Source organism: Fringilla coelebs (assembly GCF_963513975.1).
Source record: "Fringilla coelebs genome assembly, chromosome: 2".
Taxonomy (NCBI): Eukaryota; Metazoa; Chordata; class Aves; order Passeriformes; family Fringillidae; genus Fringilla; species Fringilla coelebs.
Genome location: NC_140029.1, coordinates 91,341,026 through 91,367,936, shown reverse-complemented (window position 1 = coordinate 91,367,936; position 26,911 = coordinate 91,341,026). Strand labels below are relative to the sequence as shown.

The following is a 26,911-nucleotide window of genomic DNA, read 5'->3' as shown; positions in this document are numbered from 1 at the left end:
GCGTTTCACAGAGATGAATTATGGGGATAATCCTAATTTTATTGAATCAAGTGGAGAGTCTGAGATATATCCAGACACAGAACTGCTTTGGTACGAGAGCTTTCTGACATTGCTTCACCAGCCACTTCAAGCATCACGTTGTATTTTCCTTTGAGAAAATATTTCTGCTCATTTCACTAAAAGCTTTTGAAGATTCCAGCTGATCACAGGGAGCCAGACAGAGGCCTTAGCTAAAGATGGGGGAGAGTCAGTAACTGCTGACTTTTCTAGAATTACTATGAACAGATGGTTTGACTATAAGGAATTATGCCATCACCTAGACATTATTAATGAAAAAACAAAAGGAAATGCAAATATAAATAGACATCTTTTTTTTATTCTTGCTAAGCTGTCATCTTCAAAATTGTAATATGTTTTCCTATGCTTTCTTACAAGATACTTACAAGCAGTAAGATCACAGCCCAAAAACTTTAATTCTGAAAGTTGGGTTCATAAAACATAATTGTAAGGATCCAATTAAGGACCTGGGTTTATGGGTTTGTGCTTCATTTTGTCCATTTTGGATGAGGTCTGTGGAATCTGTTTGATTTATGTATATGGTAATAGAGTTATAATATGAAAGTATCCACCATTTGATGCCTTTGCATTTCATTGACAGGGAAGTAGCACTTCTGGGATGCTCCCAAGCCTATGAAACAATACCTGAATAAATGAAACCTCATTTCCATTTTAAGAATGAGCAGCGGGGTTATAGCAGTTCTTGCTTTAATTTTTCAAAGTATTTACAGCAGACATTAGGCACTCACACAATTTTGAAGCTTTTAATCTGATTTTGCTTACTACTGCATTGGACAAACTGGTAGATTTTAGATGGAGCATTCTGTATTGATTTATCTGGATCTATAGTTCTGTTTACAAGGCTAAAAAACATTTCAGAAATTTTGAAACTTTGAGTTGCTTTCCTCCTTGGTATGACTTTGTAGAAAAGGCAGCCCAGACATCCAGCTGTACAAATAATTTTCTTTAAATGCTTGGCAGTATACAAATAACTGGAAATTATTTGTATTTTTGCATGATAAGGATTTTAGAGACTGTCCAGTGTATGTCTCCTTCCAGAAGGGTAGAGGAACTTTCTGTTCCCTTCTCAGTCTGAAAGTACCATCTGAATTGAGGAATCATCTCAACTCTGCTTCTAGGTAGAATCACAGCATAATCACATTTGGAGGGGACCTCTAGACCCCACAGGTCCAGGTTGTCTAGACCCTCATCCTGCTCAAAGCAGGTCAGGCTACACCAGGTAGGTCAAAACAGTGTCCAGTCCAGTTTCACAGCACTTGATCTGCAGTCTGGCAAATGCCAAATACAGGGGAAGGATTTCAGCTCTCAACCAGCTGCTTCTGCTCTTTCTGAAGCAGAAAAGGCTGAGCTTTGCCTTTTCTGCTTGAAGTTTGATCAATATGAAAGTGCAAAACATCGTGAAGTGGACTAAAGTCTTTCACTTTACAGAAATGGTTTTCAAACTTTAGTCTTTTGGCTATTTCACATCTTGAGGCTTGGATTTTGATATTCTGTATTGAGGACCTTACTAGACAAAGTTTCTTAATCTTCTGAAGGTCAGGTGTACGACAGCACTGGGTTTTTACTTCCTTAAGTAGGAGAATGTTTATAGTCAAACTTTTTAAAAGAGAACCTATATATCTAATGGATATATTAGCACTCTACCAGTCCAAATGACCAGAATTTTGCAAAAGCAACAAGATAATTCAGTTACTATAGCAGAATACACATGTACTCGGTGGTTATATTTCACAGCAGAAAGAGGCTGTGTTCTAACTTCTAATGTTTCCAGATGAGAAAAAAAAAATACAACAAGCTGATCTACTTGGGAATTTTACAAGCAAGTAGTTAAAAAGAAAGGTAAGTGCCTTAAACTATACAAAAATGCCCTAACTAAAATGATTATAAGTAATACAGTTAAATATCACCACAAAGGAAAGGCAGTGAAATTTGGTAGCTGGAAAAACAAAACAAGCAGTGAAGATCATCATACATTTAGGAGTTGGTAATAACCAAATGATATGCAACTGGCTAGGCTCCAGTGTCACAGGTACTCACTGTTCCCGAGTTCCTTGGTTTTTACATAAAGAAGAGTTCTTTACTGAGGACTTCAAAGGTAAGTCATTTTCCACTCCTTTCAAGCACTGCAAACACATACAAGGTATTCTTCTGGGGTCTCTGTTCACCTCTCAGGTTGTAACATTTTTCACTTTTAAAACTAGAGAATGAATGCCAGTTTTTTCCATGGTGAAAATGCAGGGCAATGCTACTCTAAGGGGTGCTCAGGACAAGTTGCTGATATCCAGGTGGTCTTGTGGTCCATCCACTCTGCTTGCATGTTCCAGTGTTGTCTTCTGTGCAGCCCAGGATTTATCATGTTTTGTGCTTATGTTTCAGAATTCAATCAAGTTTTCTGTCTTATGTTTTCCTGTTTATTGCACAAAGCATGGCAACCATTTATGTTGGATTATTCTGTGGAGGCACACAGAATGCTGTGTACCTTTTGAGACAGTCCAGCAGTGTGGTGTGATCACTAGAAATTCAGCAGATGAATCTCAGGAGCAGACTTAAATCCAAGTAGTCCAAAATTTTTCCACTATTCTGTGGGAGGAAAGGTAGATTTGTTTTTAGGTTTGCACTGCAAAGTTTCGATTTTTCAGATATGATAACGTAGAGGTGATGTTATGACATACAATAATGTATTCTCAATGTTTTTCATTTGGAGAGTGTTTATTTTTTATTTTCATTTCATTTTTTTCATAATTTCAGGCAAAAAGTAGTAGTTTTAAAAGAGAATCTGTCAGTGATCTGACAATGCACTTAATGTTTTCAGCCACTTCACAGTAATTTGGTTCTCTGACAAATTCATCTGTTCATCCTGCTTTCAAAAAGCATAGTGGATTTAGCACCAAGTGTATGATAGCATTTTGTTACCATAGGCAGAATGCCATTGCATTATACAGGCAGTAGGCAGAATGTTACAATGACAGCATATTACAGTGTTAGAGTGGACCTAGATATTCTACCAGCATGTCATTAGGGCAACTCTTCCTTCCTCTTCAAACTGATGAAGACGTGATGTTAAATGTGTATTTCTGTTGGCAGTGCATCTGCAGTAACCTCTTCTGGCAGGGCTGTCACCTTCTCTCCTGCCTGGCTGACAGAACTGCACCAAGGGAAATCTGTGTTTCTGACTTTTTAAAGGAAATTTCTTTTTAATAAATTCCTTTAAATTCTTATATGTTATGGTATCAGCCTGTGTTCTCACTAATGAATATTCACACTATTACACTCATTTTGATTATTTACAGACAAGCTCTTGGAGCCATTTGTACCGTTTTAAGATTACATTTTTTTCTTAATTCAAATATGTATCTCTTTGCTGTGTAAAAATAAAGGCTAGTCACCATCATAATCATTACTCAAAATCTAATTTACTGGTAATACACAGAAAATCCCCCAGTGGAAACAGATGGATTTTTCTTCACTTTAACAGTAAAGATTGTATTCTTCAGCAGTTGTTGAGAAGATTCTCTGAGTCTTATTTCTCAGGTTCTTTCTGCTCCATATTAAAGCATTTCTCTGGTTCTCTTCTAGTTCTCATCTTCTCTTTTGTTGATTACTTCCTTACAGCTTAAAATGATATTATTATGCTTCTAATTATGGATTTTTCTATTTTTTTGTCTCAGCCTCTCTCAAATCATTAGTAAGAAGGTTTTCAGCTAGTTTTTTTGTTTGAATTTATCCCTTTGTTAGAACCAAAAGAATTGGTTGCTCATATTCTTTCTTGATTTTTTGTATCAAGTATAAAAAATTGCTAGGCACTAACTGCAAATGAGTGCTTCTTTCTTATTGACATTTTCATTACATTTCACTTTAACAAGTATTCATCTTTTTACTGGTAAATTGTTGGTCTCTTTTGCTTTTTTGCAGAGGTCACCGAGTTGTTTAGAAGTTCTGTGTTTGTAATCAGGCAGGTTGTGTAGGATATACACGTTACTGTGTGTAAACTAAAATCCACATGTGTATATAGAATATTCTCTCTGCACAACATGCCTCAAATAACATTGGTTTAATTTGAGGCTGCCCTGCGGGTTTGCTGCTGTCATGTTGCGCATCACATCTCTCAGCGATCTCATCATCCTGCTGGTATTTTGTGTGACACTCTTGCCTTACATCTAGCACAGTTCTCTATCTTTTTAAAAGCAGTTTGTGGGGTGCACAGGGCACTGAATGGTGCTAGTGTTTGGTAGCAGGGACAGACAAAGCATTTTTAATTCATATGGGTAAGCAATTTTAATCCATGGGCCCAGACAAAGGCATACAACCATGAACTGCGCTGTAGAAGCAGCACGTGGAGAGCGTTACAGAATTTTATGTCATGGACTGTTCTATATTTTAATACATCATATATACATACCATGATTTACTGCTATATTAAACCAATACAGGTAAATTAGTATAAATGGACTAAAGGAGGAATTGCCTATGATTACTTCCAATGGCTTGCATGAGCCCTAAATTTTTAAATTAATGATCAGAATAGCTATAAAACTGAGCCCTGGCCATTTAGTTCACTCTCCATGGAGTGTAGACAAGGCTGCTCCCCTGGCATAGTGGGATGGTTCTTACGCAGTTTGGAGACTGCTTCTAGGATAAGCTCCACCAAACCCTGGTGCCCAAACATGTTGCATTAGTGTGGGACTGGCTGAAGGGATCCAGGGGCACTGGAGACGATAATTCTAACTCACTTCACCTCAAGGGCAGCAGCACCCATAGGTGTAGTATCACCCAAGGGGTAGGAGGTGATGGCAAATGCAGTGGTAGAAAAGGGATGTTTTGTGCAGTGTTTTCTTCAGCAACAAGTCTTTGCCTCCTCCAGAAGAAGAGAGAGTGAGGAGCTGCTGCACTATTGTGGCAATAGCACAGAGCAATCTGTGCATTGCTGCTGAAGTCCAACATTAATGTCCCTGATGTCATCAATGCTCCATATCAATTAATATTTCTGAGCCGAGAAGAGCCCCAGTGACCATGTGACAAAAGCAGTAATCCAGCAAGGACAAAAGTGAAAATGTTGCTTTTCCTTAAAAATCAAACAAAGCTGGAAAAAAGTCGTGTTTTTACAAGCCTCCTGTTCATGTTCTGTGGGGTGGTTGGGAGACATCTGTCATGGCAAAGGAGAATCAGGTGACTCAGGCCTCAGAGAGGTAGTAAATCATTGCAGTCATTCTCAAAGGCTGAGAGCTTGAACATTCTCATTCTCCCTTAGAAAGTACACTGTAGAAAGTAGTACATTTCTTTTTCTTGTCACTTTTCTTGGACACTTCATCTTTCTTCAGACAACGCAGCAAGGGACCTTTTCTTAAACAGTACATAACCTTTCTTTAGAATTATTTTGTATCACAGGCCTTAGAGCATTAAAAAAATGTGAGAAGTTCATTTTTAAATACACACATAGAATTTTCTCATAGATTTGAGTGGTCTTTATCTGCTGGATTCTTTTCAGTTTCTCCAGAAAAAAAAAATTGCAGTCATGTTTCCTACAATTATCTTACTATTTGTACAATATCTGTGTTTTTACTAAGGCTTGAAGACCTGCATTTCTTCTTGTATACATTTTAAAAATTGTATCTAATCAGAGGAACAGAACAGTATTAAAATACAGACAAGTTTGTAGTTGATCACTAAAATCCCTCTTCTGCTCGTTGTTATAGCACCCCCTAATAGTTCATCAATTTCAGCACTTGAAGGGATATCCCTACAGCTGAGATGAGTCCTGACTGTTTTTCTTCCCAGGAACTGGCTTTGCTTATTCAAAAAAGCATTGTCAAAATAGCTAAAGGGATTTAGGTGCCCAGATCCTAATGATGATTTCATGTGGGCCTCTGAAGGTAACTGAGACAAGCCAGCATACCCAGAGAAACAAACACAGCAGCATTTCTCTTACGCTGAGGCGTAGTGAGCAGGGGTTTGGATGTGTTGTGGCCATTCTGTACAACGCTCAGGGGAGACAACTCACAAATGTTGTTGATGTTTCTATAAAATATGATTTTTTTCACTCTGTTATGTTCCTCACCACTTCCTAGGATTCTCCCTGGAGATAATTAGATATCATGCTGAAACACCTTCCCACAAACTGAATTTTGAAGAAAGGAAGCAGCTGGATGAGGATGTGTCTGTTGTTCAGCCTGTGTCCTTGAACAAAGCCCCCGATCTCAAAGGACTTTCTGCTCAAATATACAAACAGTTCCAGCAAATTTTGCAAAATTTCTTAACTAAAAATTGAATGAGTCATCCACATCAGTTTTATGTATGCTGTTAGCTCAGTTAATAGCCATGTATTAAGGAAAAATGACAAGAATCGTGGAAGTTGTGTCTCCTACAGAGCTGTTTTGTTATGCAGTACAGATACTAAATTGCTTTCCAACCTATAATTCTGAACTTTTTTTTCCACTTTTGTTCACTAAGAGTGAACTTTTCTCACATGGAAAGGATGTGACTTGCACATTCAAAGGCTGCATCTACCACACAGTACACTGTATTCAGTACAGGACCAGAATATTGAGTGAATATAGAAATAGCTTTTCATAATGTACACTGGTGCTATTGTGGCATGGTAACCAAGAAATAAATTTATCCTGGTACGTGAACATTCATCTTTTCCTTGGATACAATACAAAATGCCTGAATATGATACTTAAATGCAGACTCTTGAAGACTAAGATAATTCTCAGATATAAATAACCCAACATATAAAATTAAGGTAGAAACCCCAAGATTGTCCCTACCTATAGTGTTGAGGTTTTACAGTTTTGAACAAAATCCTCAGTGTGCTTGCATGAACCTGAACTTTTGTTTTGCTTGTTACCTGCTGTTTACTAAAATAACCTGCTGACCAAAAATAATTCATTTATACGTGGGTGTGTATCCTTTCATATATTGAAGAGGAAATTGTGTTCAGTAATTCTTCTTATGTTGTCTTGCCCAGCATGAGAGGAAGAAAAATACCACATGAATATTTTACTGTCCAGTCCAATTCTGAACTCTGATCCAAACTCTGATCAATGGATGTTGTGGTTTAAAAACCTGTTGACCAAGAACAGATGAATGCAGAAAGAATTTGAAGCAGGCATGTTTTGTTTCCCACCCCATGAGACGGCAACATGCACTGTGCTGATTGACCATAGCCTCATTTCTATAGAGCTGTTGCAGACAAATCAATTGTTCAGCAGTCAGTTTCCTTAGAAGTAAAATAAATCTGTGATATATAAAGAATAAAATACTTAGCAATATTACGGCTAGTTTTGTAATTATCTCAAATAGTGGCCTGTTTCCTGCAGCTTTGAGTCAGGCAGGGAAGATGTCTAGCTCTGAATTCTACCCTGGAGTAAATTATACTTGCAGTTCTTACAAGAGTAAAAAGGAAAGAAAATACTCAAATTGACTTGGTATCTCTTAGGAGACACAACAGCAGGGTGCCAGTGTTACCTGCAACACTTTGGTAAATGCCTGTGTGCATAGGTCAGCAAAATGCTGTGGGATCTGCAGCTCTGAGAACATGCACCAGTTCTGTGGCCCTTGGGTTTTTTCAAATTATACCTTAAAGGTATGGTGAGTTATTTTCTACATACATGTGATGGGTTGATAAAACAAATCAGTAGAAGATTTGATTTAACCCATTCTCAAGTATCAGAACACACATCTCTCCTCCATTCTGAATCTTGGGAGCTGACACTTTACCTAGCATTTGTTGCATTCACTTTCCAGATCACGTGAATGGTCACTGTACAAGCCCAACATCCCAGAGCTGCAGTTCAGGCAAACGACTTTCCAGTGCAGATGTGTCGAGAGCAAACCGCCGAGGGCCCGGCAGGCCCCCCTTCAGGAAAGCCCAGTCTGCAGCCTGCATGGAGATTTCTCTCCCAGTCACCACAGAAGGTGGGTGGCAATGACTCTTTTGCCAGGTATTTGTGAATTTCTCACCAGGTGTGAAAGAGAATAAGTTCAGCAGGATTCTTGTCTGGGTTATTGCCTTGAGCTAACTAACACTTTGAACTGTGATAGGCTATCAGCAACAGCATGGTCCTAATCCTCTTCTTGTGAGGAGCATTTGTATCCTAAGCCACCCACCTGCAGGGGTATCTGCATCACAGTTACAGCTGGAACCAGTGCTCCCTGATTTCCACACCTGTTGATGAAGACAGAGAATTATATCACTCAGACTGTCTACCTTTGTATTTTTATAAGTGCAAATTGTTTCAAATACCTTTGTTATTAGTGGCACATGGCTAGAAGATTTGATTTTTTAATTGTTACTGTAAAATAAAATAGCAAATTTTTTCCTCCACATTAAGGACTGATTATCAACATAACATAACATAACCCTTTCATATTTCTCTTTATTTGTCACACAAACATGGTAAGTTACACTGTCACGTAACAGCTCCTGATGGAAAATATACCACTGCCACAGTAGTTTATATTGCTGAGTGTTTTTCTTCATCCTATGTTGTACCATACTCTTCTGCAATTCTTGTATGCTGATATTGCTGCAATATCAGCACTACTTGTACCTGCCAAGGCCACAGTATTATCTAATCCTTTTATGCTCCTTTTTTTTTTCCATGCTCCCAGAGTAAATAGGATCACTGGCAGGCAGAACCCACAGCCCCCTAAGGTCCCACTGGCTCTTGTGTACAAAACATTGAGTAACACAGCGATACTCTCAATGGCATCATGTTGCTTTCTGCTTACCTGTGTCATGAAAGAGTCACTTTATGTTGTTCATCACTATTTATAATACCCATCAAGTTTAATATAAAAGTGTACCTCTTTTAGAGATAATAATCTAACTTGCTTTCAGGCTTGAGAAGGAAATTGCATTAATTGACATTAAAAATTCCTATTTGAAGTATCACTTAAATAGTATTAAAACTTAAAAAGTGAATTGCAGGAGTGAGCCAGACAATCTCCAGAGTCATTTATATCAGCATGTAATGTGATGGGGCATGGCTGCAGTTTGTCCTTGGCTGTGTGGATTTGTGTACAAGTCACCTTTTAGCAGGTTTGTTGACTAAAAGAGTTTTCTGATTACCTGTAGTCTCTCAGTGAAGCAAAGCCTTCTGTCCAGCTTGTCTAAATGATTTTTCAGTTGGCAGTGTTAGTTTTTTGAGTTCTAGCTCTACTGCCTGATCTGCCTGGAATGACTGACTGTTCACTGTTCTTCATGTATCTTGAATTTCTAGACACACTGTTTTGTCAAGTGGTTTGATGTGTTTCTAAAGGTTTTTCTACTAAATAATATGGTGGAAGGTGGTATGATGCTTGAAAGATTCTTAGTCTGGGTGAGGGAAAAGGAAGAAGAGAAGTTAAATGGTTTGAGAAAGAATATGCTGAGAATAAGAATTCTCTCTCTAATGTGAAAGTGGTTTTGATCAAAAACTTCTGGTTGAGCTGTTCCAAAATAAAATGAAAAAATTCCCGTCTTTGCTAAGAATTTATTGGCTACTTAGGAGCACATGCTGCAACAAAAATAGATGTATTACCAAGAAATTATTTCCTTTATTTTTATATTCTCATGAGGTGAGTCAAGGTACATGTTTTATATCCTTTCTAGAAAGGTAACATTTCAGGTTAAAATTTGGTCGGATTTTATTATTCCAGCAGAGTAGAATTTTGATTAGTTTGCTATCTCAGAAGGAATTCTTAGACATTAAAAAAAAAGCCTTTGTGTGTGGGTAAATGGTTCCTACCTTCTTTAAGCCTGTCTCCAAGGCACTGATAATACTTGGAGAGTTTTTTTAATAATGCTTCCAGTTCCTGTTCTTTATAACCTCTTCTATATGATTTGATTAAAAGATAATACATTTTGGTAAGTAATCATAAGACATATATTAGAATAAGAGATGAATCTTCTCCCCTTGCATTGGATTTCAAACTCTACTCTACTTAAATCTGACCTCCTGGTACAATAGGAACTGTATTTCCAGCATTTTCACCAAGTCTATTTTCAACAAACTTTCACACAATAAATTTTTCTGACTTCGTTCCAGTGAGCTGATTGTCAAGATTTTGCTGACTCTCACCTCTTTACTTCTGCACAAGGATTCCTAATATAGACAAACATTTTTGAAGAATGTCTTTGCAATGATGAATCATAGGAAGGAAATGGTGGGGAGGGGAGGGAAGGGCAGGGTAGTTGTTGTCTGCTGTTTGAAATACTGCAAACTGCTCAGATTCATACAGTGCTGATATTTCTCCCACATTCACAGCAGAATAATTCAAAAGCCAAGTAGCAGTGGCAGAGGAGTGGTGCATCATTACTGTTACTGCCTAAACCTATGTTTTTCCAAGTCCCTTCATCATCCTCTTTTATGCTTTTTGAAATGTTGCATGTTGTCTCAATATCTTTTGCTTTCAGAAATGCCACTCTCATGGCTGTAGTAAAAAAATCTGTAGTTCCTCAGTATTCTATATCTAATCTTAGCAAAAAATTAGAACCTTGCAAATTCTCAATAGCACATTATTATTTATAAGAAAGATATTTTTTAATGTGAAACACTGGAACAGGTTTCCCACAGAGGTGATGCCTGAAAACATTCAAGGTCAGATTGTTCAGGGCTCAGAGCAACCTGACCTAGTGGAAGCTGTCCCTGTTTGTTGCAGGTGGGTTGGAACCACATGACCTCTAAAGGTTCATTCCAGGCCAAACTTCTCTATGATCCCATAACCACTAATTCTAAACAATTTTGTTTTCACATATTTTTGATTAAGCAGTATATTTCTTGAGATAATAAAGAATTTATGGGCATTGTAAGCAAACCCACAAATACAAGAAATTCCATTGCTGAGCTTCAAGTCCCTTTTGTAAAGAAGTTTTTGAGATTTCAGGAATTAGTGATTATATTTCTTTGATAAGGCTTTCTTGCACAGAGTATAAACTACATTTTTTATTAACAATTTAACATTGTGCTCTTAAACAATAATTAAAAATACACATGAATGCAAATTATTCTTAGTCAATGAAATCCTTACAGGGATTCTCAACCATGATAAAATTCGGTTGAATGGAAATGTGTTTTGTGTTCAAGCTTAGTGGATTTCTTTAAGGGCTGTAGCCATTTGCACTGCTCATGTTTCAGTCACTTTCAGCTCTGGGTTCTGACTAGCACCCATTTTTTTCTGCAGGTCTTCACAGAAACACTGAAATAGGGAATAAATTTTTGTTTAGCTTCCTGGGGATAATGTGTGGCTCGACTGGTTTGCCTTCTGTACTGTGGCACAGACTCAAAATAGTCCATCTCAGCCTAAGAGTTTTTAAACCTGCAGAGATCTCAACCAGTGTAGATGAATAGATCCCAAACATCTGCTTCTTTTCTGCACAGGAAAACAAAAAAATATATTTTGTTTGAATTTTTAATTGCAATTTTAGCTAAAGAAAACCCTGAATTAAGGAAAACAGTGGCATTAAAGAATAAAAATAAAATTGTTGTGGGAGGGAGCTCAGTGTGGTTGTATTTGTGTAGCTGGTGGGTACGTGGATGTGTGCACAGATCCACGTGCTGGCACACATTTCTCTTTTGTGTGTTATGAGAAGCCTTTCAGATTTGATGCTTCTTGGTTATTGGTTGTTTGGGGTTTTTTCAAACACTGCTTTTTAAAGCTATTTTGCATTCTCCAAATGTTTCTCTCTGGCTTGTGCTGGCCGAGTCTGCATTATTTTTCTCCTTGTCTGCATCCATACAGAAATCTGGGCATTCTGCATACATATGTCCACCTGTGGTTCCATCATACATCATGGGAAGAAAGTAAAGACAGAGGAGAGTTTTTCCTTTGAAGTGTTGTGTTTGGAAATTCATTGACTTCCAGCAGCAGTGATAGAAAACTGTCTTCCTGTTTTTACTATTATTTGTATTCCCCATTATATAGTTTTTAATTAGTCCAGCCTAATCACCTTGTTCTATAAAGGCTAGTAACATATTGGTGTTACAAAATTGCCTCTGAACAAGGAATCCCAGCAAGGTTTGCTGTGCATTGTCATTTTCTAGGAATGCTGTGAAGAAAGACTTGGAATTTGCTTTAGTTTTCTTTAAAACAATTCAGTTTCAGCACTTAGCTTTTGGATTAACTCTTTTGATTATATGTAGTTAAAATTTGATATAGAGCACTTGAATTGAAATGCCACTATGAGCTGGCAAAACGAACCATTCAAGTAGTTATTCTTTTTAATAACCCTCTCAAAATTCTATGGCAAGTACAACACAGTTTCCATTTTAACTGATCCAGGATACTTTAATACCTGAAGTTTTTCTTTTGTGTCTGTATATCCATCGGACTGTGGGAATTTCTCGTCACTTGGGGTCACCAATTGTGACAGTGGTCACAGGGGTCCCAGGATGAGGGAAGAGATGAGAATCTTGACTCCATTTTCAGAAGGCTTGATTTATTATTTTATGATATATATTATATTAAAACTATACCAAAAGAATAGAAGAAAGGATTTCATCAATAGAAAAGAATGATAACAAAGGCTTGTGGCTGACTGAGACAGTCCAGACAGCTGGACTGTGATTGGCCATTAATTAGAAACAACCACATGAGACCAATCACAGATCCACCTGTTGCACTCCACAGCAGCAAACAATCATTGTTTACATTTCGTTCCTGAGGCTTCTCAGCTTCTCAGGAGAAAAAATCCTAAGAAAAGGATTTTTCAGAAAATATCATAGCTACACAGGATGACTACAATTATTCAGGGATAAGTTACTCTCTTATCTGCATGATTTTGTCCAATTTGTTTTGGAAAATATACAGTATTTGGTACATACTATATAATTTAAACTTTTTTTATTCATCAAAGTATTTGTGAAAATTACCATTAAAACAGCCTTTTAGGTATCCTGATGGAAACTTCATGATAAGTCCAGTGTGCTGGAGCTGGGGTCTTGAACCATGATATTGAGTAGTTATCTTAGGAAAAAGGCTACTGCCTGAGGAAGGAGACTCACCTGGTGTCGTGCTGAGCATTGCAGTGTTTGCTATGTCATTTATATACCATTTACATAATTTTTCTCTTGTCAGTTATGGCTGTGCTGTTAAGCAGGACTGGATCCATAACACACTGGATTTTTTTGCACTGGATGAGTAAATGTGGCCATGAGGTTTCCTTCCCATGTGGCAAGGTGGGGGTAGAAGAGGGAGGTTTCTATTTTTATCACTGGCTCTTCTTTCTCTTGAGTCTCTTGGGTCTGAAGCCCAAATGTGGATGTGAGGTAGGTAACGATGGATGGTTGGTGTAGTTTTTAAGGCACTACTTCCTAGGCCTCCAAGGAAACTGAAAAAGAGCCTGGTTGCTTGATATAGAAAAATATTGGGGAAGAAAGCACAAAATTATTCAAATGCATGGCCGGGTACTGCAGAGAGGAAGGGAATAGTCAGCTGTCTGTGTCTCTTGAGAAAAGGACAGGATACAAATTACTAAGGCAGAAGCCTGACTTAAGGAAGACAGTTGGGGATTCATTTTGATCACAAGGGTAGTTAACTGCAGAAATTAATTCTCTGAGGAGGTTATTGCTTCTCTGGCAGGTTTTCAGAACAGCTCGTGTTCTCCAGCACATTCCCTTTGCCAATACTCTCTGTGTTGCAGAGTGGATCATTTCTGGTAAACTTCCTTGCCCAAGCAGCCGAGCCAGGCTGACACTTAGCTGATGCCCTGGACGTGGCACAGCAGTCCTGGGGCCATGCTTTACCAGGCCCCTGAGTGTCATGGCTTTTCACAGCTGGATTTTCACAGCATATGGAAAAGCCCTTAGCTTGATTGATTAGTTAATTAATTAATTAATTTCTCAGGGAGGGGCTGATAGTGTTGATTCTTCCTGTAAATCATTTGAATTTTGCTAGCGTTTGAAGTTATTTTTGCCATCAGTGTAATTGGTAAGACTTGTATAACAGGAGAAAACTTAGAGACACTATGGTAAACCACAGTCCCCACTAACATTTCTGCTTGTCATCATATTTCTTGTCTGTGCAGAGGAGCAGATGAAAATGTTGCAGAGAAGACCTGTTCTAGATCTAGAAAGGGTATTTATTACTTTCCTTGGAGTGTATTTTCTGTTAGGTTCTGCTAGGATGGACTTGATTCTTATGAGAATCTGCAAATTTTTCTTGTTTTTAAAACAACCAACTCAATGAAAATGTTGTTTTTACAGTCACTGAATGTCTAGTCAGTTTAGTCAGTTTTAATTTAAATAATGATTTGATTCCAGGTGAAGCTAATTTCACACTGTACTCTAGGCATGTTGAATTTGAGGGTGAGTTATGCCCTGAGTACTCAAATTTAGGGTTTTTTCTTTGCTAGCCATCACTTCAGATCAACACAAAGTGTTTTGCTATATCCATGGTCACTTTCCTTGGCTGCCTCTTCCACTCCCAGTGTCCCTGGAGGTTCAGGTTTTTTGTATCTCTGAACTTTCACCCCAATGACAGCCTGGGGATAAGGCTGAGGTCCCCAGCACCATGGGTGGCCCAGGTGAGAAAGGTGTGGAGGCAGGGATGTTGCCATGCCATGGCTTCATCATCTTCCATGATGCCTTTGGTCTCCACCTTACCCTTGGGTGCTTCCATGTATAAAAGGTATACAAGTTATTCTTTCCTGAACCATCAGTGTTATGAAAGATGCTTCAGCAGAATGGATAGTTCAGGTTGGGTTTTCAGTTCTAGAGAATTGTGATGTCTTTAATTAAAGAACACATGTCCAAGCTCATAAACTAAGTCCAAATTGAGCTTTTAGTGATGTTAATGTAAAGACAGTTTGCTTGTGTAAGTCAAGGGAAGTGATTCATACAACTAAATATGGAAGTTTGATAGATTCTTACTGCAAAGATCTTTTGCATTTTTATAGAAAAAAATGCAAAAGATCTTTGCATTTCTACTTTTTCAATATGAAGAATAATTCTGCCCTGACAGTTCCCTTCTGTTTTTAAAACTCGCTGAACTAAAACATAAGCCTCAAGTTTACTATATTCCAGAAATACCAAAGATCCAGGTCTACTGTCTTGAATCTATTTTCTGTTTCAAGCCTTTATTTGTCATCCATTCCATCAGTGTTGTGTCAGTGGGAATTCCAGGAAACCTTTCAGGTTACACTGCCTTAATCGTAGCAACTTCAGGGCAATACATTTCAGAACTTTCTCTGGGTAGGGTCAAGCATCCCACAGCTGTGAGCTCCATGAGAGCACAGCCACAGCCATTCCAGTGGTTGGAATGCTCTGCAAGCTGCATATCCACAGCATAGTTTTAGGGTAACTTATATAAGTTGATCTAGTAGGAAATCATTTGCAGTAAAATTCCAGTACATTATTTGTGCTCAGGACAACTTCCGCTGCTTTGTAGTGAGTTGTGTTATGTGGAATGCAGCTTTAGAGTGGTGCTGTTAAAATGTTGGTTTCATAGCTAATCAAATGTGCAGTGTTCCTTAATGTGTGTTCTGGCCTGCCCCTTTCTCCTCGGTGTTGCTGAAGCATTGCCATCAGCACCATGTTTGGTCTCTGTGATGTTACTGTGCACAAATTCATGCTGTAAGTACAATTTCTTTACCATATATTTCCCTTGACATTCAGAGCTTTGAATGCTTTCCTGACTACATAATTTTGAAAGCGACAAATTTCTCTTAAAATGTAAGATGATGGTCTTAAATGGGCAAATGTTTTAAATAGTTCCATTGGCCTCTGTTAGGTTTGGTGTTTGGGATTAAAACTTTTAGGATTCTCCAAGTGAGGAGAATATAAACCATTCCACTTTCTTTTTTTTTCCAGAATATATTGATTTCCATGTCAAAAAGGTCAACTTTTGTATATATTTCATAAACAGATCGATTACTCATTACTTTAAAACCAGGAAAGGACCTATAAATAGCATCCAAGACTCTGACAATCAATTTCAAAACTCTTCAGTAATGAATGTAAATATTTGCTATAAAAATGTTGGTCTTTGTTACTGGTAGGTTGAGTTTTTTTCATTCCTCTTAAGAAGTGATGCTTCTATTTTCCTGATTCCTAACTTCATAAAGAAAGTCAGTGCTCAGGGCTGCTTTTGTATAAATGTCATGATGATGACTCAGTCATTCCTGTCCTTTTGCAATGCATGTGCCTTTGTGGCAGTGGGTGGCATTCCCAGCGCTCCAGGACTTCCATGGAATCAGGACATCCTCACACGACAAGTGGCACCGCACTGCTCACACGCGGATGAACAGAGGACTCGAAAGCACCACCTTCCTTTTTAGCCTGCCTGTGCATTGAAGTGTCCTGTGTGTTTTTCCATGAGGTGGGAAGCAACTCAGAGAGGTTTTGGTTGCTTTTAAGTCAAAAAGCTTCTGTTTGTATGCTGCTGGCTCATCACCCAGATTTAACAACCGTGTCACAAAGGAAGCTGGTTCCTGAGTTTCCAGCTGCAGCTCATTAACCCAAACAGTGCATAAGATGGGGCTGAATGAAAACATTTTGAAGTAAGCAGGGCTACTCTTAGGACAGCAGTGGTGTTTAATCTGTGTGGCCTTGACCCATGGAATGCAGCTTTTTGAAATGCACTGACTGCAGGTAGTAATGCTTTAGCTCAGAGCTGTTCATCATCCAACAGCAGCATCTCCCAGATTCCAGTCACTACTTAGCACTCAGGGGCCACTGGGTCTGTCTGATGGAACTCTCTGCTGCCAGCTGCAGAACAGCCTGGAGACCTATACAGGAGAAAATAAAAGCCAAGAAATCTGGGTGTGCAAGAGGAAGAGGAGAAAGAAGTGGTGGTCTGAGGGGCTGTGTGGGACCTAATGGATCTTGGGAGTTGGATATGTGCCTCTCAGAGAAAAGGGAATATTGGGCTTCCTCAAAGCAGGAAGCAATCAAGAGACAGGAGCATATTTATGAGACAGTGCCATGTAGCAGGGTGTTCTCCAGAGGAGAAGAAGACAAACTTCTGAGGAGCTTTTCACAGGTGAATGTCCTGTCCCCTCACTGAAGCACAGAGTCCAAATCAACTTTGACCTCTGTCACAAGGAAGTGGTCCTAGCTCAAACTCCTGCAGAAAAATGTACCTGACATTCTGACTACTCCCATCATGCTGAGCAAGAAAAGGGAAATAGAAGAGAAAACCTGGAATATGGTGGTCGGGTTAAGGATTGCTGCACACTGGCAAGTCAACTTTGAGAAGACAGGATGTCATTTTAAGACATAGAAATCATACTAGCAAATGATTTGGCAAATTTAAAACATCCCAAGGAAAGTGCTTTTGTGTTTCTCCTGGATACAATGGCATGCTTTCTAGATGAAGAATTTGGGGTAGAATATCTTTGAGAAAAGAGACCCAGGGAACAAAACTTAACTAAATTTTATCTTGAAATCTAGACAGAGTAGAGATTTCTACCTTGCTTATAGCCAGCCAATAAAGTCACATAGCAGTTGCAGGCTTTGCTGTTCGGATATGTTTAATGACATCAAATTTTGGCATATGTCTTGCTGATCTTTAGAATTTCAGTTTGAGTAGTGTATTTAATAGAAAATGGCACAGTATGTTCCCAGAAGTGTCCTAAAGATTATATCTGTTAGTGTCAGTTTTGCAGAGATGTATTAGTTAACTGTACTGCACAGGAGTGAGGAACATTTCTTGTTAATTTAGGGAGGGAGAAAGCTTGATGACACATGCAAATGGCACATCATATATTTAAAGTAATGTGTATGTCGCCTACACTAACTGCATTTGTCCTTTCAACATCTTTCTTAGCTTGAGCACCACCGTTTTTGACTTTTATGTGACTGTGATATTAATACACCTGTTAAAGAGAAGATTAATTACATAATAGCATTTTTATTAAAGATTAGGTACCCTTTGGGAGAAAATATATATATATATATATATATATATATATATATTATATATATATCCCTGATGAAATTACTGTCTTCCTTTCTTTACCTGGCAGCTGCTAGTGCTCAGGAAGGAGCTGGGCCAACTTGTTCCCTGCAGCAGGAGCACAAAGTTCTTGGGGTTATGGGAGATGCTAATTCTCAAGGTATTAGCAGCTGTGTCTGTAGATGTGCCAGCAATCCCAGTTTATGCAGCTACATGGAGCAGTGCTGAGACACAACTAGAGAGCTACAACAGTGCCTACATAAACATGGAAATGGGGTGAGGGCAGTGCTTGGAAGTTCAAGTAGACATAAGCTTCTCTTCCATGAGAGCGGAACTGAAGTGCCAGGAACAGCTTTCCTGTGAAACTCCTCTTTGACATGCTACAGGTGCCCTCCAAGGACAGAAGGTCACCCAAGTGTGAAAGAGTAGCAGGAGAATCTGCCCCAGCCCTGTGTGCCAACACTTAAGGCAGAAGCACATGCAGAAATACTTGGTGTGTTTCCAGCAGTGCTTCGCCCTGGTTCTCTCCAATCTCCCCCAGGGAGCTGCAGTGTAGGGGGGACTTTGCACTGAGGCAGCTGGGCAGGGGAACACAATGCTGAGGAAGAGATTCACTGGCAAAGCTGCTGCTCTGGTGGAGCACAGGAACCATGTATACAATGTGGGGATTAGCACAGTTTTAAGCTGGAGTATGTGAGAAAGCAACTTTCTAAATTTATTCTTCAACCATGGCAGAAACTATTCCTCTTTTTATACACTTCTATTGGCTCTGAAGAGGTGACTCTTCTGAGCTATAAAAAGGACAATTTTGTACCAGATACAGATCTGCTTCATAATGATAGGTTCAGGAGCAAGACCTTTATCTCAGATCCAGTACCTTCAACTATTTCTCTACTTCTAGTTGTTATTGTTGCAAAAGAGCACGTGGGGTTTCTAGTGATCTGATCCCATGTTTAACTACAGGTTGGTAAACAGCAGCACTGGCATAAGTTGTTTTGCAAGGACTGTGCAGCAGCCAGCCCTACTCCTCTTCCCTCTGGCTCCTTGACTCTTCAGGAACTTTTTAGCTCTCTGTGCTTTCCAGCCTCTGATGTTCCTGCTAATGCCCCGAGCCCCCTCACACAGCTCCATGCTTCCTGCCTGGCACTAGACAAAGCCAAGCAGAGCTCCTCAGCCTGTTCATGGTTACCTCTCTCTGAAAAGCTCTGAGAGAGTCTCTGTACCTGGGCACTTGCAGTGGGGAGAGCACAGCTCTGTCTCCAGCTGGCTCTCGATGCTGCCTGCTAAAGCTCAGGCAGTGCCAGCTCCCTCTGCAGTTGTTGCCAAGGGCACAGAGCAGGTTTCTCAATTCACTCCCTGGGAAGCCAGAGTGGATGTGTACCCTGAGAGGTTTTGGAGACTGGGCTCAGTTCAGCAATGGGTATCTTTTCCCCAGGGAGCAGTTATTAATTCCTTCACAATAAATGGTGGCTGTGAATGCAGTGCTGGAATGTCTCATGATGGCAACAAGATCAGGGCAGGGGACACATGCTCTGAAGGTGGTAATGGCATCTCCCTTCATGTCCTGCAGCAATGAGATACATGGATTAATTCTAAATGCATTGGTAACATATGGGTCTAAAATTGTTTTGTGCTATTTAGAACAAGTCCTTTGAGCTAAGGCTGTTGTAAATTCTAATTAGTCCATGCTAATCTCCATAATAGGCAGCTATTTCTAATGCAGCTCTAACTGATGATGTCTGACAGCATTTTCCACACTTATTTATACACTGGCAGGAAGCTGGTATCATGCTAGGGTCACAATGTTTGCTCAGGTTAAGAAAACTTTATTTTCTGTACTCTGCAGGGAGTTTGTATTTGCTGCAGGCTTGTGCCTGCTCCTGGAGCACTGATTTATGCCTGTTTGCTTGTATCTATTTGTGCAGAAAACAGGGAAAACTCCTTCAGCCGTTCCCGAAGCTCCAGCGTGTCCAGCATCGACAGGGACTCCAAGGAGGCGATCACGGCTTTGTACTTCATGGAGTCCTTTGCCCGAAAGAACGACTCTGCTGTTTCCTCCTGCCTCTGGGTCGGAACAGGCCTCGGAATGGTCATAATCCTGTCCCTTAATCTGCCTGCTAGCGACGACTTACGGCAGTCAGAGCCGGTCATGGTGTCACCAAGTGGTGAGAGTGCAGCTCTTTTCCTGCTTTTCATTTGGCTTGGTACAATGGGGCAATAACTGCATGATTTTGTATGGCCTTTTGGGCAGAAGTGTCTCAAAAATCAAGCAGTGGTCACTCACTGAGTGGAGGGCACACAGGTAAAGATGCTCATGAAGGACAGACAGCATCACGGACTGAGACACTTTGGTTGTGTTAGCTCCAAAGACTGCCTTGTGTAACAGGCAAAGTTACATGTTTCTTGTGAGGACCAGACCTCCTTCACATTGTGAAATTACAGTCCTGTTTACAATTCCGTCTGGGATTCTGCAAGCAGTTTGGCTGTCTCAGTATCAGAAAGCTGCAGAGAAGCAGAAGGGAGTTCAGGAAAGGAAACAAAAATGTTGGCAGGTTGCTGTACCAGGAGAGATCCTTGGCTGAGTGAGTGACAGATGGTGTAGCAGAGAGAACAGAGGGCTGAGAGGTCAGGTCTGAGGAGAGGCAGCATGTGCTTAAAAAATGGACAAAAAATGGAGAATGCACAGAAGCAGAGGTTTCCCACCCCCAGTTTGTTTAGAAAAACAATGCTGGAAGGTCACCGGACTTGGAGCGATTTTACGGCTGGGGAATACATATTCTACTAGTATAATGTGGAGATAAACAACAGGCCATCTTTACCAGCATGTATTCCATCCATCATTATAGATATCAGCTGCCTGAGACCTTTCCAGTACTGGCAGGCTGTTTGCTCACCTTCTCATGCGCTCAGACACAACTGAGCAAGCACGCCTTGTCACCTTGGCTGGATTAATGTGTGTGCTGTGTTTACAAAAGCTGGGTGTCAGCTGTGCTGGGCTCACAAGCAGCCTGCTTGTGGTGCCAGTGCCAGTGAGAGGAAATTCTGTTCTGCAGGCACCGTGCTGACACTGAAGGGAGCCGTGCTGACCTTCGCGTGCTTGGACTGCATGGGGACGCTGACACATCAGCCCTATGAAGTATGGAGGGATCCACACAGTGCCGATGAGGGTGACAAAACAAGGAAAAGGAAACTTGTCATGCATTCCCCTTCCTCCTCCCAGGATATGGGTGATCATCAATTTGCAGTCATTTGTTCAGAAAAACAAGCCAAAGTCTTCTCATTGCCTTCCCAAACATGTCTTTATGTCCACAACATCACCGAAACGTCCTTTTTATTGCGAGCAGATGTGGTCACCCTCTGTAACAGCGTCTGTCTGGCGTGCTTTTGTGCTAATGGGCACATCATGACACTGAGGTACTTATCTAACTAATCTTGTGGCAAAACTAAGCAAAGAGGTGGCACAGTGCTGTCATATTCCACTTGTGTTTGCTCCAGAGCACCCGATGCTCTGCATTAACTCCCTGCTGGGCGTGTATAATTCCCTGCCTTGATGCAGCCACACCTGATCCTTGGGCTGTCTCCACCTGGGGAGTTAAGGCAGGCAGGTGCACAGTAAAGCAAGCTCCTGGTGTTTTCTAGTAATCCCCTACCTGTGACAGTTGATGGCTGGTGATTTTTAACTATGATAAAAGAAAGCCCTGATAATTTTGCCTGGTTATGGTGGGTCAGGTATAGAGAAGTATAAAACTCAGCCATAGAAAGGGTTCTGTTTGTCCTTTGTGAAGTACCAAGTCCCACTCTAGGCACTTCTGTAGCTTTTCTGTTCAGAGCCCTCGGTTCCCCTTCCTTGTCCCCTCCCCCCCAGGAGCTGACTGGGCAGTAGCCCTGTGGCTGTACCTTCACCTTGCTGCTCCCTGTTTCCCTGGCCAGGCCGTTTAAATTTGGAAAAAGTACTGCCCAGAAACCACGGGAAGCCGGAGGACAGCAAAGGTGATGCTGGAGCCTTTGTCCACAGGGTGGAAGCGGGGCCCTGCCAGGCCCTTTCCTACAGATGTCCCTGCAGGCCTTGCCCTGCAAATGACCCAGCCATGTGGCAGAAGCCATACAGTGCCACATGCACATCCCATATCCCGACAGAAGCAGAAGCCTTAGGGCCATGGAGGCAAGGCAGCTGAAACTCCTCCATGCAAGCAAACAAAATACCATGGCAATGCAGCATTTTTGTGGCAGAATTTTTCAGCTTAGAGCTGTAGTTGAACTGTTGCAGTTATGAAGAGCAGGAAGTGAAGTGTTGGTTTAAAAGGCAGGCACAGAGCAGGTGTACCACGTGTGGCAGCTGGTGGCTAACCTGGGAATGTGCTTCTCCTCAGCTTGCCCAGCCTTCGCCCGCTGCTGGACATCAACTATCTGCCTGTCACAGACATGAGGATAGCACGGACCTTTTGTTTCACTAACGAAGGGCAGGCTTTGTACCTGAGCTCTCCCACGGAGATCCAGCGCCTGACCTACAGCCAGGAGATGTGTGACAACCTGCAGGTAGGGCTCACACCTCGCCCTGGGGCCTGTGTGTGGGAGGGACGGTGGCCTCACTCATCAGGGCTAAACTGGCCCCCATAAGCACAGTGCTGCAGAGGCAGGACAGATCTGTTCCTCTCCACTTGCCCTGACTGAATGATGCCAGAGCAACAGAGAGAGGTTCAGCAGCTCTGTTGTTCCTTGGGCTTTTTCATGCACTCTCACCTGCACCTGTGCAAAACATCTTTACCATGTTAGAGATGGGCTGGTTTGGTTTGGTTCTTTTACAATGAAAATGCAAATAAAAATGTCATTTACTGAAGGGAGGGAATTGTGAGAGGTTGCAGGGAGAAACATGAGTAATAAAAGGAAAAAAAAAAAGAGGGGGAATAAGTTCTGGGTTATATAATTACCAGTGAACCAGAATGGAAGTATAAAAGAAATGGTCCTGCCAGCACTCATTATGCCCTAGGGAATAACATGTGCTGAGCTGCTCAACTCACATCACAGCACTGTCTGTCTCAAGTCTGAAAAGGCACTTTGAGGAGCGAGTATTGCACACCAGCTTTTGTGCACCAGAGAGGAGATCATTTTGCAAGGAGCCAATTTTAAAGTAATCTAAAGGTTTGACCGATGCATCTTAGACTCTGGACCTACAGCAAGAGGCTGTTGCAAGCTGGTTTTTTTTTTTACCAGCCTTAACAGCACCATGCAACTACTAAGCAAAGGGAAATACAGCCCTTGCTTCTCTGTACTCCTGGACTGTGGCTGCTTTTATCTTGGCTTTTAGGCAAAAAAAAGGTTTGCATGATCATTATGTGTGTACAGAAAGCAGATGACCCAGTATCACCTGCTACTTGAGAAGAGAAAGCTGGGCTGCACAAGAGCTCCACTTGTGCTCCAAGGGCTGCAGTAATTTTTCTCCCCAGAGCAGGTGACTGTGCAGAGGAGCAGTGGCTGTGAGTCACAGCACTGTCCTCACGCTCAGCCCCCAGGAGCAAGCGCTGTGTGCAGCACAGCAGCTGGATCTGCCTGCTGAGGCTTGGCTGAGCAAACACAGAGCGGAGCAACAGGGCAGAAACTGTTCTCAGTACACACAGCCCCCTGGTTTCAAACACTAATGGGACTGCACACTTTTCCCATCAGTTTTCCAGAGAGCCTGCTTTTCCTAATACTGCTGCAAATAAATCTGAGCCTGACATTTGTTGGGAATGACTGTTCCAAGATGTGGCACCAGAGCAGTGCCTTCAGCAGATGTGCTTTTTTAGCAATGCTGATGGCACACTAATGGGGTGGGGGAAAGTTGTAGGAAGGTAATGAATTTTGTTTAAAAAGGAAAAAAATCAACGAAATGACAAACCACCAAACTCTGAATTGCTGGCAAGCGTTGAACTCAGGTGTGCTATAAAAAGAAAGCAGAGTGACTGCCCAGCCTGGCTGGGCAATCGCTAAAGCAAAATACATAATGCACAACAAATTGTTTATTCAACTGTAGTGTCACCTCTGCTGTTTCTAAGCCAAATGTGACCTTATCCCTGGTATTTTCATTCTATATTAGCTGTAGTTTTCTTCCCTCTGGTAACATGGGACTGAGCAGTGACAAACCAAGTCCCTTTGAGTGAGTCTAGTTAGCCCAAGGATTTGTCAGAATACACAAATATTACCTGCACCATACTGGTCACACAACAGACTCTTTTAAAACTAGTTTATTAGATCCAGTGCATGTGGCTTGTTAATGAAAATTAAGAAAACACCTAGAATCACTTTCACCTCAGTAACCTTTTACATGGACTTTTTTCTGGCTTTACTAGGACATGCTTGGGGATTTGTTTACTCCTGTGGAAACACCAGAAGCCCAGAACAGAGGCTTCCTCAAAGGACTTTTTGGAGGAAGCGGACAAGCTTTTGACAGGGAGGAGCTTTGTGAGTAATTTGTTGTTTGGGGTTTTTTGGGCAGAAATTCATTCTTGAGATCTCCTGCCCTTGTCATCTAGGAATGGAGCAGTACACATGATTAAGATGACTGATGAAAAGAGAAAGTTGACCTGGTGGAGGAAGGGGAGGGTCCTTGTCTGCCATCCCATAACTCCTTCACCTTGGCAGCTTCTTTCGATCAGCTGAGTGGGGGGCACACGACTGCGCTGCAGATGTGGTGGTGGCAGAGCAGAGCCTTCCAGATGTGCCACCTGCCCCTCGAATGGTGTCACTGCTGCAAGGAGGCAGTCGAGACTGGGGAGCGCTGACAGAGCCAGGCCAGAGCTCATCCCCGTCTCTCTGTCTGTCCATTTCTCCTTTGCAGTCGGCGAGGCCACAGCAGGAAAAGCCTCTCGCAGCCTCGCCCAGCACATCCCTGGATCCGGCGGGATTGAAGGCGTGCGAGGAGCGGCCGGCGGGGTCATTGGGGACCTGACCCGTGCGCGCATTGCCCTGGACGAGAGGGGACAGAAGCTGGGCGAGCTGGATGAAAGGACTGCCAGCATGATGGCCAGCGCAGAGGCGTTTTCCAAACATGCACACGAGGTAGGAGCTCTGGCACCCACACCCTGCAACTGGGAACTGCCAACCCTGCAAACCAGCCTGTGCTTCCCTTTGGGAAAGCCAAGTTGCCCTTTCTCCCTTCACCCAGTCATGGTGTTGGAGGTGTGCTCGTGTCAGCTGGCACGGCATTGTTCCTGCTCCCAAACTATCAGAATGCCAAAAATAAACACAGCCCCTTCCTTTCACGTTTCCAGAAATGAGCATCCATTGTTAGCCTCTGAATTTAGAACGCTGCACTTCTCATCTTGCCTTTCTCACTACTTCGTTATGGTTTGTTTTTTTAAGCCGCTTAATGCAGCACATCCATGCAGTAGGGCAGAAAAGAGGTAGGTGGATGAGTGTAGAGGAGCCTTTACAGATCTTACTGGGAAAAGGAGAACATCACTAGTACAGCCCTGTGGTACTGTTATGTAGAATAGGCCTTGCCAGGAATAGGAATAGCTTCTGTGCTTGGAGCTGGAAATGGAAAGCTTTTCCATCCCACGCTGTTAAGACTGGGAAAACTGAAATGATTTTTCTTGAAGATAAAACAACATCAAAGGACACTTCCCAAAATGCACATTTTTCATTTAATGTGCATCGCATCTCCAGACAAGACCTTTACATTTTTATTGGCTTTTGTTAGTGTGAGGCAGAAAGAATGTGCCCTGAATTGCAAGAAGTTTATATAGTCAGGGCATATCTACTATGCTCCATAGAGAAGCGTCTTTTTATTCCTATAGAAAGCAAGTTCCTTTAATTTTTGAAGAAGAAAAGTAGTTAAAGTTCCTCAGAGAAAATCTTCTAAAACCAGCAATAGCAGGTAACGCTTTTTAAATGTAACAACTATGAAATTAAATATGAGATCTCAGTGGACTCAAGACCTGCTGATATTGTTAGTGAAGTATTGCATTGTTCTGCATTTATTAATTCTGAAGTTTGACAGTGAATGAGCCTAGGTCATGTGTGGTCTCTCAGATGCAGGGTGGTGTTTGATTGCCGTTTGTTTGGTTTTTTCCCCATCTCTGTAGGTGATGCTCAAATACAAGGACAAAAAGTGGTACCAGTTTTAGACTTTCAAAGAAGCTGCTTGTGGCTTTATTAAGAACACTGTTCAGGGAAGCAGCCTTTATTCCCAGATTACCAGTCACTGGCCAGAGACAGTTTTTTCTCCTAGAAGATGTTTTCCTGTTTCTGTTATTGGATTCATCACAGTGGACGTCAAGGAGAAATTTTACAGACCGTGGGATGGAAGCTGGAATCATGAGGGTCTTTCCAACAGCTGACTCTTGGGGGGGCCAATTTTTTCCCAAAAGGAACTCAACCATCACTGTGGCATGTAGTTTTTCAGAAGCTGTAGGTATGAACTGTGGGGAGTGCGTCTGGTTAAAAATATTCTGTACAAACTCGAATGTTAATGCACTTATAAAACTTTGCATGACTAATTGCCAACTTAAAAAAAAAAAAAAAAAGAGACAAAGGAAGCATGTTGTGACCGAAGAAAAATGGGATTTATTTCTATTCTGAGGAAAAAAAAAAAAAAACCACCTTAAATGACAAAAATCTTTATTTTTTAAAAGTTACATTATGAAAAGCCAGGACATTTCAAGCATGTTTGCTACTGTTCTCCACATAAAAATGAGTTGAGCTGCATTTTCTTATCTGCTATTTATTTCCCTTGAAAAGCCTTGCTCAAGGCAGTGCTCTTTAATTCCTACCAGAAAAATAAATAAATTTAAAATCCTATCCCCAAAATTTAACGATTTTGCAGGTAGCTGGACAGGCACTCTCTAAAAAGATCATTAAGACATGTGCATAGATAGTTTATTTGCAATTCAGAGCACATGAAACATCATCCTAATCTATACTTTTTAAAATGTGCTCTAGATTCATCTGCTTTCCTTGAAGGGGGGCCGTGGCACTT

General features: G+C 41.1%; 1 protein-coding gene across 2 annotated transcripts in view; it reads left to right on the top strand.

Moving 5' to 3' along the window:
• The window catches only part of STXBP5L (syntaxin binding protein 5L), a gene marked incomplete at both ends in the record, with an annotated part of 180,254 nt that extends 154,194 nt beyond the window's left edge, over positions 1-26,060 (top strand). For both annotated transcript variants that reach the window (XM_084226864.1, XM_084226863.1), the window contains 7 exons: positions 7,825-7,995; positions 19,881-20,120; positions 21,009-21,369; positions 22,326-22,491; positions 24,282-24,393; positions 24,770-24,990; positions 26,019-26,060. In XM_084226864.1, the coding sequence (XP_084082990.1) occupies positions 7,825-7,995; positions 19,881-20,120; positions 21,009-21,369; positions 22,326-22,491; positions 24,282-24,393; positions 24,770-24,990; positions 26,019-26,060 (1,313 nt within the window). The remainder of the gene's footprint in view (positions 1-7,824; positions 7,996-19,880; positions 20,121-21,008; positions 21,370-22,325; positions 22,492-24,281; positions 24,394-24,769; positions 24,991-26,018) is intronic.
• Positions 26,061-26,911: the final 851 nt, after the last annotated feature.